At 35.4% G+C, this 16,298-nt stretch overlaps 1 protein-coding gene across 3 annotated transcripts in view; it reads left to right on the top strand.

Moving 5' to 3' along the window:
- The window catches only part of LOC108125669 (uncharacterized), a 212,699-nt gene extending 199,840 nt beyond the window's left edge, over window positions 1-12,859 (top strand). For all 3 annotated transcript variants that reach the window (XM_043213346.1, XM_070282358.1, XM_070282359.1), the window contains 3 exons: window positions 12,395-12,537; window positions 12,597-12,678; window positions 12,736-12,859. In XM_043213346.1, coding sequence (XP_043069281.1) covers window positions 12,395-12,537; window positions 12,597-12,678; window positions 12,736-12,738 — 228 coding nt within the window. In that variant the 3' untranslated portion in view covers window positions 12,739-12,859. The remainder of the gene's footprint in view (window positions 1-12,394; window positions 12,538-12,596; window positions 12,679-12,735) is intronic.
- Window positions 12,860-16,298: the final 3,439 nt, after the last annotated feature.

The following is a 16,298-nucleotide window of genomic DNA, read 5'->3' as shown; positions in this document are numbered from 1 at the left end:
TCTATTTTTGGCTTAGATTTAAGAACACCATGTTTTTCACACGGACAATTATACGTGGCATGCTCTCGAGTGGGTAAACCATCCAGTTTGTTTGTGTTAGCTAAAGACGGACTAACAAAAAATATTGTAATAACTATAATAATAATAACTTTCTGAATTACGATCAAATAATAACTTAAAAATAATATTTTCCTTCATGGTCACAGCACTCCAGATGACTTTATAATACACCGGTCAAGAACTGAGTAGATTTTGTACAGAAATTATAAAGTCTTCTGGTGGCAAAACAACGTTTGCCGGGACAGCTAGTTGCTTATAAGGTTATGCATATCTTAATTTAAGAGTTTCTTGTACATTTTTTTACGCAGTCTTAAGGTATTTTAAAAAGTTTAAAACAAATTTTGATTATATTTAAGTAACTTACACCTCCAAATTCGGGAATTAGGGGATGTCAGTCTTATATTAGTGTCGATTTCTAATGCTTAAGTAGTATATTTCTACCGACGAATCTACCTAGTCCAACCATAATAATTTTAAATATGGCCATTTTGTTTTTTCAAGGTAGTTATTTTCTAAAATCTTAAATAAACAATTTTTAAGCTTATCAAGCAGTTGTTTTAAAAAATAGTTAGACGAAGTTAACACGATATTTTCTTTTAATAATATTATATTTGTTTGCGAGTTATTAATTTTGTCACAAAAATGGGTTGTCTGAACCATTGAACCAAAGTCCCTACTATCTTAAATTTCGACAAAACACATAGATTTGTGGCAAATTTTGGATAAAAATTATCTAATTAGAGCAGAGGTCGGCACGGCCCTATCTCGGGGGCATAGGAAATTTCTCTGCCCGAGCTCTGCCACACACACAGTATAAATGTGTGAAACGTCATGCTCAAAGCCTACTTTCTACTATACGTTACTAACACTAATGCGGTAAAATTATATCAATGTATTGGGGTGCCGACCTCTGAATTAGAGCAATGCCTTTCGTTTGATATATGTCTCATTCAGTTCAGACCCTCACAAAAAATGTATAAGATTATATATTGTTTTTTACGCGGCTTGCCACCTTGTTGTACGTACGTATGAAATGATTGTATTCATATGTTATCTGAAATAAAGTCTAGTCGGCAGCGTTAAAATAATATTTATTATTTATTTTTTTATGCGGCTACTTTCCACATATGTATGAACCAAATAAATGGAAGGTGTGACTTATTTTTTAATTTGGAGTTATTATTTAATTAGTATTATAAGTATTTTTTATTAGTATTAGTTAAATTGTTTTTTATTTTCGGAATGAATTTCTTTTAAATGTTTTTGTTGTCGGATACACCTGAACTAGTTTCTAGGTTAACAAGAATCAAACTGCAAGTTGAATGGCAATTAATACAACACAATCTTTTTTTGCTGAGAAAAAAAAGTTTTTCGAAACATTTTTCTATAGTTTATATATATCTGAAAAGCAAATATCCAAATCGACCGATTTTTAAAAGATTTATACCCATATCACATATTTCATTTCCCATACAATCGTGTTAAGATTTTGAACGCGTGAATCTCGGAGACTATAAGACTGTCCTTTTTGGAACTTGGAACCATACGAGTCCAATAAATAAAGTTTGTGACAACATGATTGAAACATGAAATTTTGCCACGTCCACTACCACCCCAAAAACGGAAATATAGTTGTGGCTCGGGCTCATTAATGTTTTTGGAAAATGTTTTCATGTTTTGACTTATGCAATGGCTAATCTACACCTACAAAACAAAATTAAGCCAAACCAGACCATTTTTGGAGGAGTTGAACACTTTTTCTACGACTGTTTCTACTGATGGGATTTCATATTTGCATTTTCATAATTCTTCTTGAAGAGAACCAGCTCTGTTTTCTTCGCGTTCGCCCCTAGGCCATTTCTGCTTGTCCAGTTGCCCAGGTCCACGAGGTCACAAATGGACTGAGGGTATTTTCTTGTGAAATTGATAGCAACATTATCCGCGTACGCCACTAACTGGCAGCCTCCGTCTTCCATCCTACATAGTATGAAATCGAATGCTTTGTTCCGTAAAGGAGGACTTCTCTTTGCGGAGTTCCTCTCAAGACGGCCCTTGAACTGGGTTGATTTGCCGTCATTGGGTTGATGTCCTCAATGATCAATGAGTTCCACCGCGCTGCCATCTACACCAAAAGTAAACGTCAGGGTGTTATAAGCTGTAGAAGCTGTAGAAGTTTTCCTAAGAGGCCTTAATGTCAGTCCAGAGGCTTTGCTCGTTACTGATCTGTCTTCTGATGAACAAGGTTCAGAGCTAAAGGTTAGGTTTGGTTAGCTGACGACCACCAGGAAGCTTGATTCGCTTTTTTAGTTTTGTTATTGGGTATGATCTTTTTAGGGTTGAATATGTTATTGCTGCAGAATGTTAAGACTAGACTTGGTTTTCGGATAGTCTGGTGGCTGTGGTGGGATATGGATCACAACGATTCGGATATATTTGCCCGGGTTATTATTTTTTGGGGTTTCAAAAAACTTCTGGCTTTGAGCTTTTAAAAAGTATAAAAGTAAAAAAAAGTAAAAGTAAGTAGCAACACGCATTGCTTTTTAGAAATTTTGTTTTTAAAATTTATGGTTTCTGCTTTCAAATCTTTAACCATTTTTTTGTTCTAAAAATTAGAAAAATTTTCTTAAATGAAGGGCAGATGCTTCTTAAATTGATAAATTGTCTTTTTTAAATGAAGACATTTTTTTTCTTTAATTAAGAATTTTTCCTTTGGATTCTCAGGAATGTTTTTCCTATTTCTCAGATATATTTTTGTTTTAATAGGAATTTGCTTCCTTTGCTCAAGAAATATATTTTCTATAAAGTACTTATGTGATACAATTTCCAAAATTTAAAAGAACAAATTATGTACATTTGTCCAAGGTACACATACGATTTAGGTAGGTTTAACCAAACTAAGCTTATTTGGTCCTTTATATTTGACTTAACCATGGACATACTTTTTTTTTGAAAATTTTTCCATTTTTCGGTGAAATTACGGCTGGAGAATGTTCAGGCATCCTGCTTCAGGCTGGGTAAAAATATAAAATAAAAGAAGGGACAGCTAACTTTTTTAGGACAGCTAAAGAACAGATTAAAGCGGATATATATCTCTAAAATCGGATATAATTGGCCGAATATAATATATAAATATATATAATATAATAAATAATATAATATATAGAATATCATAATATAACCAAATTATTACAACACAAAAATTAAAAAAAGTCCCATACTTTTATCTTCAAGAACACCCAAGTTGTTATTTTTACCAAATTCCATTTCCGGTCGTTCAGTTCTATGCCAGCTATAAGTCGCTTAGTCGGCAGCTATAGTCGGCCGATTGTTATGAAATTCGGTAGGTGACATCAACTGACCAAAACAGGTACAGGTAGAACTGTCGCTGAAATATTTATTTTTGGTTTGGAACCTATTAAAAATTTAAAAAATAAAAGAAAATAAAATAGATAAAATTAATGAAAAACGGGAATCTTATGATGTAGATTTAAATTATAAAAAAGATGGAAAAGATATGAAACGTAGGAAAAGAAAACGTTTAAAACATAAATCTAAAATTAAAAAAAGCAATATCTTTCGTCCGTCTGTCTGTCTGTTTTTACGCGAACTAGTCTCTTAGTTTGAAAGCTATCGCCTTGAAACTTTGCAAACACCCATCTTTCTTTTGCACGCAGTATATAAGTCGGAACGGACGAGATCAGTCGACTATACCTTATAGCTGCCATATCCCTTTACATGGCAATAACTCTGATTTAATTGATTTTTTTTGTTTGGTAGATAAGTGAAAATAAAAAATACACATCTTTTTATACCCTTGCAGAGGGTATTATAATTTTGTCCAAAAGTGTGCAACGCAGTGAAGAAGACATCTCCGACCCTATAAAGTATATATATTCTTGATCAGGATCACCTCCCGAGTTGATATAAGCATGTCCGTCTGTCCGTCTGTCTTTTTCTACGCAAGCTAATCTCTCAGTTTTAAACGAAACGAAATTACGAAATTTCAACCTACGAAATTTCATTAGGATCGGCCGACTATATCCTATAACTGCCATATAACTGAACGATCGGAAATGGTATTTGGTAGAAATATCAACTTTCTTATTTTTGAAGATAGAAGCTTGGGACTTTTTTTTAGATTTTTTATTGTAATTAATTGGTTTTATAATGTATGTAATGTATAACTATAACTATATCCGATGTTTGCGATATATATCCGGTTTTCCCTGCAAGGGTATATCAACTTCAGCTCCGCCCGAAGTTAGCTTTGCTTTCTTTTTTTTTTTTTTAATGTTTGTTTTTCCTAATTTTTTTTTACAAAAAGCGAAAAAAAACGATTTTTTTAAACTAAGCGAAATTGTTTATTTATTCGTATTATAATGCAACAAACACAAAAACTCAACATTATACAACTAAATATAATATTTACCTGTTTATAAATATAAATTGAATCAATTATAATTTTTTTTTTGTTTTTTTATATGTTGGATGAGAAACTGCAGAACCAATTCAGATTACCACATTCACCAAATTGGCGGGGAAAAGTAATCACCTGTTGAGTGTTTTATAGTTTTGTAACGCAGGTTGAAAAATAATTGAATTTAAACGGTGTGATGCAGATATGCATCACCACCATGTAAAGGGATACACATAACTGAACGATCGGAAATGGTATTTGGTGTTTGGTAAAAATACCAACTATGGTTTTTTTAAGGATAGAAGTTTGGGACTTTTTTTAATTTTTGTATTGTAATAAATTTTTTATATTATAATATTCTCATAATGATCGGCCAAGTATATCCGATTTTTCCGATATATATCCGGTTTTAACTGCAAGGGTATATAAACTGCGGCTCCGCCCGACGTTAGCTTTTCTTGGTTTCTAGAATATATTGAAGATTTACAAATGGGAATCCAGTTGACATAAATAGGAATATTTAATCCCAAAATATTAAAACTTGAAAAATGAAATGATATTAAGGAAAAGAAACTATAATAAATAAAGCCTTCAGCTTGAACATGCAGCCAAAAAAAAAATACTAATATTAGTCCAAATACCAACATAATTTAAAGTTCAAAAAAAAAAATAATTTAATATCCAAGTATAGCTCAGCTTCGCTTCTTCCTCTTCTCTTGTTTGTCTCTTTCGTGCAATAGACCCCTTTTGTGCAATAGAAATAAGTCTGCAACACTTTGATATTATGCCAACATACATCAATACATCATACATAACCAGCGACTTCGTCGCAGCGCTGAGTGCCCTCTGCACATACTCAAGTGCAGACGAAATATGATTCGCACTTGGATAACAGCGACAGCCCAATTGCTATGTCAGCGTTCCCACGCTTGACCTTCGCTGTGTATACATATGTATGTGCCCGCATAACTCCCTCAGCTAGCCAGCAACGTTCCTGTTGCTGTACATAATAAGAAAAAACAAAATGATGTAGTCGCTGCTCACTGCTAAACAGTGAACAGCGGAAAAGCCAAAGCATTCAATAAAGATCGATCGGATGACGCCTGCTCCTAATCATCAAACAACTGGACCAAATCTTCTAAATAACACTACATGGCGATCGTGCCAGGAGACACTACACTTTTCTCTATTTCTCAATTTTCCTTCGCTCTCTCCAAAGCTCTCGCTTCGGCTGCTACTTGGTACAGAGGGTTCAAAGTATGGTGTTTTTTAACTTTTGATGTATTTTTATACCCTTGCAGAGGGTATTATAATTTTGTCCAAAAGTGTGCAAGCAGTGAAGGAGACATCTCCGACCCTATAAAGTATATATATTATTGATCAGGATCACCTCCTGAGTTGATATGAGCATGTCCGTCTGTCTGTCGGTCCGTCTGTCCGTCTGTCTGTCTGTTTCTACGCGAACTAGTCTCTCAGTTTTAAAGCTATCAACTTGAAACTTTGCACACACCCTTCTTTCCTTTGCACGCAGTATATAAGTCTGAACCGGAATCGTCCGACTATATTCTATAGCTGCCATATAACTTATTGATCAGAAATGGTATAACTGCGGTGTTTTAGAGTTAGAGAGTTCAAGTTTTACATGAGCGCTATTTTTGGCAAAATAATACGACATGCCAAATTTCATAAGGATCGGCCGACTATATCCTATAACTGCTATTTAACTGAACGATCGGAAATGACCCAACTTTCGTGTTTTTGAAGATAGTTAGCTGGAACTTGGTACAGATTATATTTTTTGTCAGACAGATTATATTTTTTGTTATATAATACGACCTACCAAATTTCATAACGATCAGTCGACTATATCTAATAGCTCCCATATAACTGAGCGATCGGAAATGGTTTTTGGTAGAAATATTAACTTTGGTATTTTTGAAGAAAGAAGTTTAGGACTTTTTTAGATTTTGTATTATAATAAATTGGATTATATTATCATATTCTCATAAGGATCGGCCAACTGTATCCGATGTTTGCGATATATATCCGGTTTTAACCGCAAGGGTATATCAACTTCGGCTCCGCCCGAAGTTAGCTTTCCTTTCTTGTTTTAACTCTTATTTATTAAAATTGAATTTAAATTCGTTTCTTCGATGAAGTTTTGTACCAAGACAATCTCCTCATCCTAGCCTCCCATCCATTACTGGCTATGTGAAAGCGTCGTAAACGCCAAGTGTGTCAGGTTCACTGCCTCAGTTTCGGATGGAATTTCCCGTAGGTCTGGTTTACATTATTTTTGTGATAATTGTCGTGCTGTCCAATAGGAAATAAGGTCGTTCATGAGACAGACTAAGAACGGATTTAAAGAGTTGATTCCTGGTTTTCTTAAAATCAATGACCAGATCTAAATGAGTTTCCTAAGCATTAGAAATCCGCTGTTTGGATCCGCCGGCATTAACGCAGCTGCTCATATGTCAGGCCACCCCAAGGTCTAGAACTAAGAACAATTCGCCGTCCGAATTTCTCAGTGCAAATTAGCAATTGTCCGATTTGTCCTCCGTGGCCGGATATAAAGGTGGAGGACAAAACTAAATATAAATATAATTATTTAAGGCGCACGTCTTCTTTAAAAATTTGTGTGCCCGCGCTGATGTTTCAGACGATTTATTTACCCTATCTTTGGCCAGAGAACATTTTCGTACAAAAACTAGTGGGAACCAAAAACTTCCCCATATTCTCTTAAACGAACGATCGTGTTTTTTTGTGCGCACTGCGTTTATGATAAATATTGGTAAACCGGTATTTACTCATTTGTGAATTGAATAAATTGTGAATCAAAACAAAAGCCGATATAAAGGTGGAGGACATAACTAAATTTAAATATAATTATACACGGCGCACGTCTTCTTTCAAGATTCGTGTGCCCGCGCTGATGTTCAAGACGATTTGTTCTTCTAGTTTTTGGCCAGAGAATTTTTTCGTCCAAGAACATCAGCCTACTTCCGTAAAGAAAAAAATTTATAAAACCAGTGGGAGTGAGACTTTCCAATATCGGAACCACCTCTTCTTTCTCCACTAACGCAAAAAACTAGTATCGTCACTAACACCTACCTATCAGAACACTAGGGGGCTCCGTAGCAAGCTCCCTAAACTATATTCTGATAGTTCTTCCTTTGCATCCCATATTATAGCCATTACAGACACTTGGTTAAAGCCGGAGATCTTAAGCTCCGAAGTTTTTCCAAGTAAGTACACCACTTTTAGACTAGATTGACCTCAGCAAAGGGGCGTTGGAGTCCTCATTTCGGTAGACTCTACTCTTGCTTTTGAAGAGGTGAAATCCCAAGAGTTTGGTGACATAGAATTTTGCGTTAAAATCGCTATGTCCGTGAAATCTTTACACATTACATGTTTATATATACCGCCTTCGTCTGAACCGCCCACATATTGGCAGCATTTGTCCGCTATTCAATACGTCTTTAATCTTATGACGCTTCGTGACCAACTCGTAGCGGTGGGCGACTTTAATATCCCAGAATTAAAGTGGTCCAACGTCGATAACTCACCATCTTTGTCACTTATCACTCGCCATGACTTCACCGCGGGCATGTTTGACATGTCCCTAGGTCAGATTTACCATGTTAGAAATTCGTTAGGTCGGCTTTTAGACTAATGTTTTGTATCTGATCCTGATGGTACCGCTCTCTCCAGAGCTTTTCCCCTTTCAACCCCAGAGGATTCATATCACCCCACGCTGGAGGTCTCTATCGAAACTATTCCTGGTATCGATCAGATGTCTCTATGCGTGGCAAATAAGATTCGCTGCTTCCGTAAAGCTGATTTTCAGAAACTTATTAGCCTTATCGATACATTTGATTGGTCCGATACTCTGACAAGCACCGATGTTAATGTCAGCTTAGAAATTTTTTACCATACTTTAAATATATTTTTTTACTCCTGTGTGCCATGGAAATATCGGTCCGCTTCAACAAATCCTCCTTGGTTTACAAGGTGCCTCATTAACCTAAAAAAATACCTAAAATAGGCTCTTACTTAAAAATAACAAATACTGCAGTAGTATAGATTTTTCAAGATATCTACTAGCTCAGTCAAATTTTACCATGCATAACGCTGAATGTTATTCGCCGCTGCCGAATACAATTCACTCAGGATCCGAAGCAGTTTTATAACTCCCTCTGCCTACGTTTGAAAATTCATCTGCGGACTCTGATCAGGCCATTGCCGATCTATTCGCGGAATTTTTTCAAACAACTTATTCTCCGCCTAAATTGACAGATCAGCCTTACGTTTACAATATTTACTCAGAAAATCTTATTTCCTTTTTGTCCCTTTTTCTCCGAGAATAGCTTATTATCTGATTTTCTAAGGGTCAAACTCGTTTATTTGCCAGGCCCCGATGAAGTCCTTAGTTGTGTATTAAAATACTGTGCCAGGGCTCTGTGCAAACCTCTTTACAGACTTCAACTTATCTTTGGAAACATCTTTGGATTTTTCCCCTTAAGTGGACGGAATCTTTCATAATTCCCTTACAAAAAAAAAGAGAAAAAGTCGGATGCTGCTAACTACAGAGGTATCTCTAAATTGTCGGCACTTCCAAAGTTATTTGAAAAACTAATTAGTCCTCATTTGCAACACCTTTGCTCTTTGATAATCTCTCTATGTCAACATGGCTTCATTAGGCGTCGCTCCACCACCACTAATTTACTGGAGTTGACATCCTTCGTCATAGATGGCTTTCGAAAGGGATTTCAAACTTATGTTATCTACGCAGACTTTAACATTTTCATTTGATTCAGTCAATAACTCACTCTTGTTGAGTAAACTGAATATGCTGGGATTTCCTATAGACCTCCGTACGTGGATCTCCAGCTTTTAAGATATAAGAACACAAAGAGTCTTATTTAAAAATATACATTCCCGCTTGGTCCGTGCTACATCTGGCGTCCTTCAAGGATGTCATCTTGGCCCCTTGTTATTTACTCTTTTGAGTGACCCGCCCCCTGCTTTAATGAACTCTCTAGTTCTTATGTATGCAGACGATGTTAAGCTTTGTCTTCAATAAAAATCCATATCTGCACAATGCAATCTTTAGTCCGATCTTGAAAACTTTCAAGAATGATCTTGAAAACTTTTTATCGTTCTTGCCATCTGTAGGCTTTCCATCTGTTAATGATCTCGGCATCCAATTAGACTCTAAACTTAAACTTGCCGACCATATTTTCACAATGGTTTATAATGCCAAAGGTGACCTTGGTTTCATCCAAAGGTGTTAAAAAGAATTTACCGACCCCTAAATTACTAAAAGCTTACTCATTCATATTAATTCAGATGAAGATTAAGACAGTTAAGACCTCTAAGGAAAAATGTTAAGAAATTCTTTTGTAATTTTCTTTTGTACGGATTCTATGCGGTCCTGATGTACTCCATAGGGGATCCTGATGTACTCCATAGGGACTCCAGAGAGATAAAGCGTACTCCAGTATCGGAGGGACCAAAGAAATGAATATGCTTTCAGTAATATAGGGGTCGTTAAATTCTTTTGACTACCTTTTAATGAAACCAAGGATACTTTTAGCCTTATTAATCATTGTGGAAATATGGTCGGCAAATTTAAGTTTAGAGTCTATTTGGACGCCGAGATCATTAATCTGAGTTAATTTTTCTAAGGCGATCCCATAGATAGAATACGTAGCCTACAGAGGGCCAGAACGATAAAAAGACATTCATTTTAATCCATTAAGTATTAAATCATTTGCAAAACACCATTCTAGAAAGTTTTCCATATCGGACTGGAGATTGCAATGGGCTGAGTTGGATTTGTATTGAAGACAAAGCGTAAAATCATCTGCTTACAAATAAAAAGAATAAATAGTAACGGGAAAAGATGACTTTCTTGTGCGACGTCAGCACGGACCAAGTGAGATTGTATACTTTTAAATATGACTCTTTGAGTTCTTCCATCTAAGTAGCTATACAGATACACGTAAGGAGGTCTATAAGAAATCCCAGAAGATTCAGTTTATTTATTTATTTCGCCAACGACTAAATCCTTACATGGCTCCATAATAACAACTTACAAACTAATAAATAATATTACAATACTAATAAAAACCTAATAAGTGCCTTATCAGAGCCCAACTCAATTCGGAGGCTAGGCGGTAAAGAATTAAAATAAGAAAAAACCCCGCTCAATTCGCTCATTTAAAAGATAATTGGCACTGTGACACTTGATCCGAAAGGGGGCAAAGGGCAAAAAAATAAAAGCTGCCAGTTTACGCCAATCCTCCAACGTGCAAACATTCAGAAGAAGGCAGCGGCTCTGGTATGAAGCAAATTTTAGAATTTATTTGTCACCAAACATTACATTTTTTTTTACATACATTACATGTTCATATTATATATACCGCTTTCGTCTGAACCGCTCACATACTGACATCATTTTCTCGCTATTCAATCCTTTTTTAATCTTATGACCGATCGTGAAAGCTCTAATATCCCAGATTTAAAGTGGTCATATGTTGATTACTCACCATCTTTATCACCTATGCACGATGACTTCAACGCGGGCATGTTTGACATGTCCCCAGGCCATTTCTCTCTTTGAGAAACATTAAAATTAATGAGTCCCAATAAAAAAGGAATCAATGTTATCAACGACTACATTGTTCAAAAAATTAAAAGCTGCCAGTTTACGCCAATCCTCCAACGTGCAAACATTCAGAAGAAGGCAGCGGCTCTGGTATGAAGGAACAGGATCCTGAAACCTTAGAGGCAAACGAGCAAATTTTAAAAAATTTTTCTGGAGTCGCTCAATTCTGTTAGAACGAACTTTACAATCCGGATTCCAAATGATTGAGGCATATTCCAGACTCGACCGAATAAATGCAGCATAGACGCTGAGGTTCAAGTATGGACTTTTGAATTCGTTCACGTGCCTCTAAAAAAGCATAGCATACGCTTTAGGCAGAATATAGTCTAAGTGACCAGAAAATTTATATTTGCTGTCAAATAAGACACCAAGGCCTAACACCTCCTCTTTAGCTGCCAAATTACAATTACTGATGGAATAGCCCGTGCGGATTTCAAGAGACCGCTTACTGTAACGGGTAAACATACACTTAGATAAGTTTAATGGAAGAAGATTACGGGAGCACCTTAAGTAAACTCAGGAGAATATATCCTCCTGTAACAAGTAACTGTCACTAATGCAGCTAATGGCTTTATAGTTTTTAAGTTCATCCGCATACATTAAGAAGAAGGAATGACGAAAGCATGACGAGATGTCATTAATGAAAACAATAAATAGAAGAGTTTACTCAACAGGAGTGAGTGATTGGCCGAATCAAAGGCTTTACTAAAGTCTGTTTCAATAAAATCAGTTTAAAATCCCTTTCAAAAGCCATCTATGAAAAAGGATGTCAACTCCAGTAATTTAGTGGTGGTGGAGTGACCCATAAAAAAATGGCAAAAAATAATAACGAACCGCAGAAAGAAGGCTGGAAGCTTGACGTTTCATACGTTTATACTGTGAGTGAGCGGCAGAGCGCGGGCAGTGAAAATTCCTATGCCGCTGGAATAGGGCCCTGCCGACCACTGCTCTTAATCCACGCAAGCTTTAGCTCTGTGAAATTTAAGAAACAAAATGCAAAGCTATGTTAACATCATATGAGGTGCCTGCCATTAATAATTTCCACGTTTAAAAATAAAAAGGAGAACGAAAAACACATATAAGCTTTTAATTCTCTTAAAAAATATAGATGGCTATGGTTTATCACTATTTTTTTTTTCTTTCTGTTAAATATATTCGAAAGAAAACACAATTCTACTGCACTTTTGTAACAGCAGACAAATTCGAATCTTTTATGCAGCTATTATATATTTTTAATCGATTTTCAGGCAAAGAATGCGGCCCGTGCGAAGCACTTGCGCTCAAAATTTGAAAAATGGCAAATTCACGAAATGGAAAATGAATTGAATGAAGGTCGCGTTGATGTTTACTCTCAACTTATATCCAATGAATCAATTGAAAGTGCGAAAATGTGAGATTTAAACTCTTAATGTATAACCTTAAGCTTTAAATTTTTTTAAATTTTTTCAGTATACGGGAACGATTTGAAAATATGAATAATCTAGAAACTCGTTCAGAGAATGTACCACGCCATTCGATTAAAAGATTTGTTGTAAGTCGTCTTGTTGAAAATATTTTGAATAATGTATTAATAAATTTTTATTTTTAGTAACTCGAGAATATTTTACAATCAAATAGTGGACATATCTGCACCCCAAATGAATGAAATTGGTCACAATCGCTAATTAATTAATTGTATTTAATTTAACTTCTTGAATAAAATTTTAATTTTTTATGTTCTCTTGAAAACGAAAATGTACTTACTGTTTTCTAGGCATACCATGTTGGTATGTCTGTAATAATTTGATACCAATCAGACGAACAATACAATATTTGAAAAATTAAGGAAACCGAAAAACACGTAAGAGACACTTCATGAGCCTAAATGTTTTTGAATAAATAGAAGCACTATAAGAACCAAAATGACTGAAAAAATAATGAAAAAATACAGCTTACAGATAATACAGCTGGTGCAAGAAAGCAATATATCTTGGATGGCAACCCGCTGACCCGCTTTGTGACATTGACTGCGTCAATCCTTAAATTTTTTGTATTCGTCGTGTTCCTCTATTTTTTGTTCCATGATTAAATATTATGCAAGCAGTCACAAAACATGTAATATTTACAAACTTTTATTGAAGTTGAAGCATTAAGAGTATGGATTATAAGCAACAATTTTTTTTTGCATATTTTAGCGCTTGGGAAAAACAACAAACCTACGACCTTACTACCGATTCAGTGGGGAAACTGACTAAAAAGTCATAACTCCTCTAAAAATTATCCGATTCGGCTTCTTTAAAATTTGTGGGTGTAGATTAGCCAATGAAACAGTTTGGCATAAAAATAAATTTTTTTTTTGGGGCGGGCGCACTTAAGTTTTGACACAAACTTGATCTGCGCGGAAATCATACGATGCAAAGTTCCACATCTTATAGTTCTATCTCTTATAGTCTTCAAGATGGGAAATCGTATATATATGGATAACACCAAAGATTATAAAGTACATAGATGGGACATCTCATACAAAGAGCGGGTTCCATTGCGCGACAAGTTAAGTTTGAGAAATTTTTCGCGCGACAACGAATGGTGGAATAGCCGAGTGGTAGAGTGCTTGGCTGGTGTGCAAAGTAAAACGAGCTCAAACCAGGCTCGGGACATCCATTTTTTTTTAAATTTTAAATCTATTTACATTATATTTTTGTTCTTTTAATGTGTTTTCCTAAATTTATAATCCAAAAAAAAAAACAAAATTGTAAAATCACCTTAACATCGTCTCAGTTCGTAGTGGAACCCGTTTTAAAAATGTCTATAAGTGCGGGTTCTACGGCATTTTGGCAGGCCGCGTCATGGAACCCGGGTTCCATGAAAAACGGCTGTCAGATGAGAGAGGGAAAGAGAGAATTCTATTTTTAGATCGTAACATCTTTGGAACGATGAAAGTTTGAAACTTTGTATCCGAACCAATGTGAGAGTAAAGAGATCAGAAATATCTTTTACTATCCTTACTCGTCAGCTATGTTTTTGGTATGGATTCTAGCGCCTCCTTTAACACCAATTTTAAGTATCATAAAATCAACTTCGAGGGTACCCTAGATGGATAGTGCGTGGTCATTATTCATTGGGTCCTGGGTTCGACTTCATTAGCGGGCGGTTGTTTCAATTTTGATAAAGTTTTAGTTTTATGATTCGTTTTATATTTACTTATATTTTTTTATTAATTTTTTTTTACTTTTAAATTTTACGTTTTTATTATTCTATTACAATTGTAAAAATAAGTGACGGACGTGTCGGATGACAAAATGCCGGAAGGACTCCCTTGAAATTTTATTAGCATTTTATTAGCGGAACATAATGAAGAATAAAACAATTTTACAATTGTAAAATTAAAGAAAAATATTAAAATTAGAGAAAAAAAAATAATAATAATTATAAAAGAAAGAAAAAGTTCATAGTCCTTACGATGATTTGAACACAGAAAAATTACACATAGAGTAACTACTCTATGCATTACGCTACCATCCTGTCTTGATCTGCGGCGATCAAAAATACTATTTGTTCTACCAACTACCACATCGGCGCATCGAAAACAGAAACGAGAAATTGAAATTGAAATTTGGAAGCCAAAACATTTTTACGCCGTCGTGCGAGCAGTCACACATACACACATAGGTTCACATTTTTGTTGACGGATACATGTGAAGAGTTCTAAAAATAGAATCGTATGCATGTGCGTTTCCCCCTCACCAACAAGCTCGACGCAAAAAGTTGACCGTTTTGGGCCCTGATGTCCCATCTATGTAGTTTATAATCTTTGATAATACCCATTGAGTATACATATCACCTCTAATAATCGTATAACGTTAAAACAAATTAATTCATCTTTGTATTTTGGTGCGGAAAAAAATCTCAATGACCAAATATTGGTGACCATTTAGATAAATTTAGACGCGATTTAGATAATATAATTAACTACAATTTACTAAAACTATAAAAACTAAAACTAAACCTAACTAGACCCGCGAGAACATATGTGGTGCAGATTAAATATTACTTGAACAGTATTTGGTGAAATAATAAGCAATTGCTAATAGGCGGTTAGATTTATTTAGTGTAAGGCTTAATTTTGTATAAATCGCTAGTTGTTCGCACGTCAATTTTTTCTCGGCCGCTCGATTTCAACGGGCCTTTCTTTAGAGAGTTTTAACTCCGCAATGTCTATGTCGGTTGAAAAATCTTAATGACTAGACATATACTTTATGGGGTCGGAGATGATTTCGTCTCTATGTTACATACATTCACACGACTACAATATACCCTTGCACTCTACGAGTACCGGGTGCAATGACAACACTAAAAAAAGTGTACCGCAATTATGCAGCCTACATATAAGGTAACATAAGTTAACAGTAAAATATTAGAAAAAGTGTCAAATTGCACGCCGGATCCAGTGGCCCGCACGCGTAAGAACAGAGGTGCTGACCACGCATTCGTTCGCGGACTGGCTCATCATTTTCGCAACAAGTGATCGTTGCTGGCCGGATACAGAATGCTGACACTGCAACTGGGCATCTTCGCCGCGGCCCAACGAAGGCCGCGAAAAACAATTATAGTGCAAGAGAAAAAAAACAAATAAATTAATTAATAAATAATTTTTTTAATAAATTAAAATTTAAACGAATAGGAAAAAGATTCGCTGTAATGAGTATCTATATACAAGGGTAGGCTAATAAAAAGGCGGCCTAACAAAAAAAAAAAAGGTTTTTAATTTTAATTTTTTTATTTCTCAACATAATCTCCACTTAGACGTATGCACTTGGACCACCGATCCTCCAGTTTCCCAATACCTTCCATTTGTCCAGGTCCTTAAAATAGGCGTTTGTTTCACAGATTACCTGTTCATTTGACGGAAATTTTTTACCCCCAAGCCACTTTTTTAAATTTGGAAATAAATAATAGTCACAGGGTGCTACATATGGAGAATAGGGTGGATGGGGTAGAATTTCGTAGTGCACTTCAAACAATTTCGACATGGTGACGACGCTCTTGTGAGCGGGAGGACTTATCCTGATAAGACAAACCTTTTTTGTCGCCATATGCGTCCTTTTTTTCTTCAGCTGCGAATCGAATTCTCCCAAGAGATTGGAATAGTATTCTCCGGTAATTATTCTGCCT

This window comes from Drosophila bipectinata, chromosome 4, assembly GCF_030179905.1.
Source record: "Drosophila bipectinata strain 14024-0381.07 chromosome 4, DbipHiC1v2, whole genome shotgun sequence".
Taxonomy (NCBI): Eukaryota; Metazoa; Arthropoda; class Insecta; order Diptera; family Drosophilidae; genus Drosophila; species Drosophila bipectinata.
This window is presented reverse-complemented; position numbering and strand designations above follow the sequence as displayed.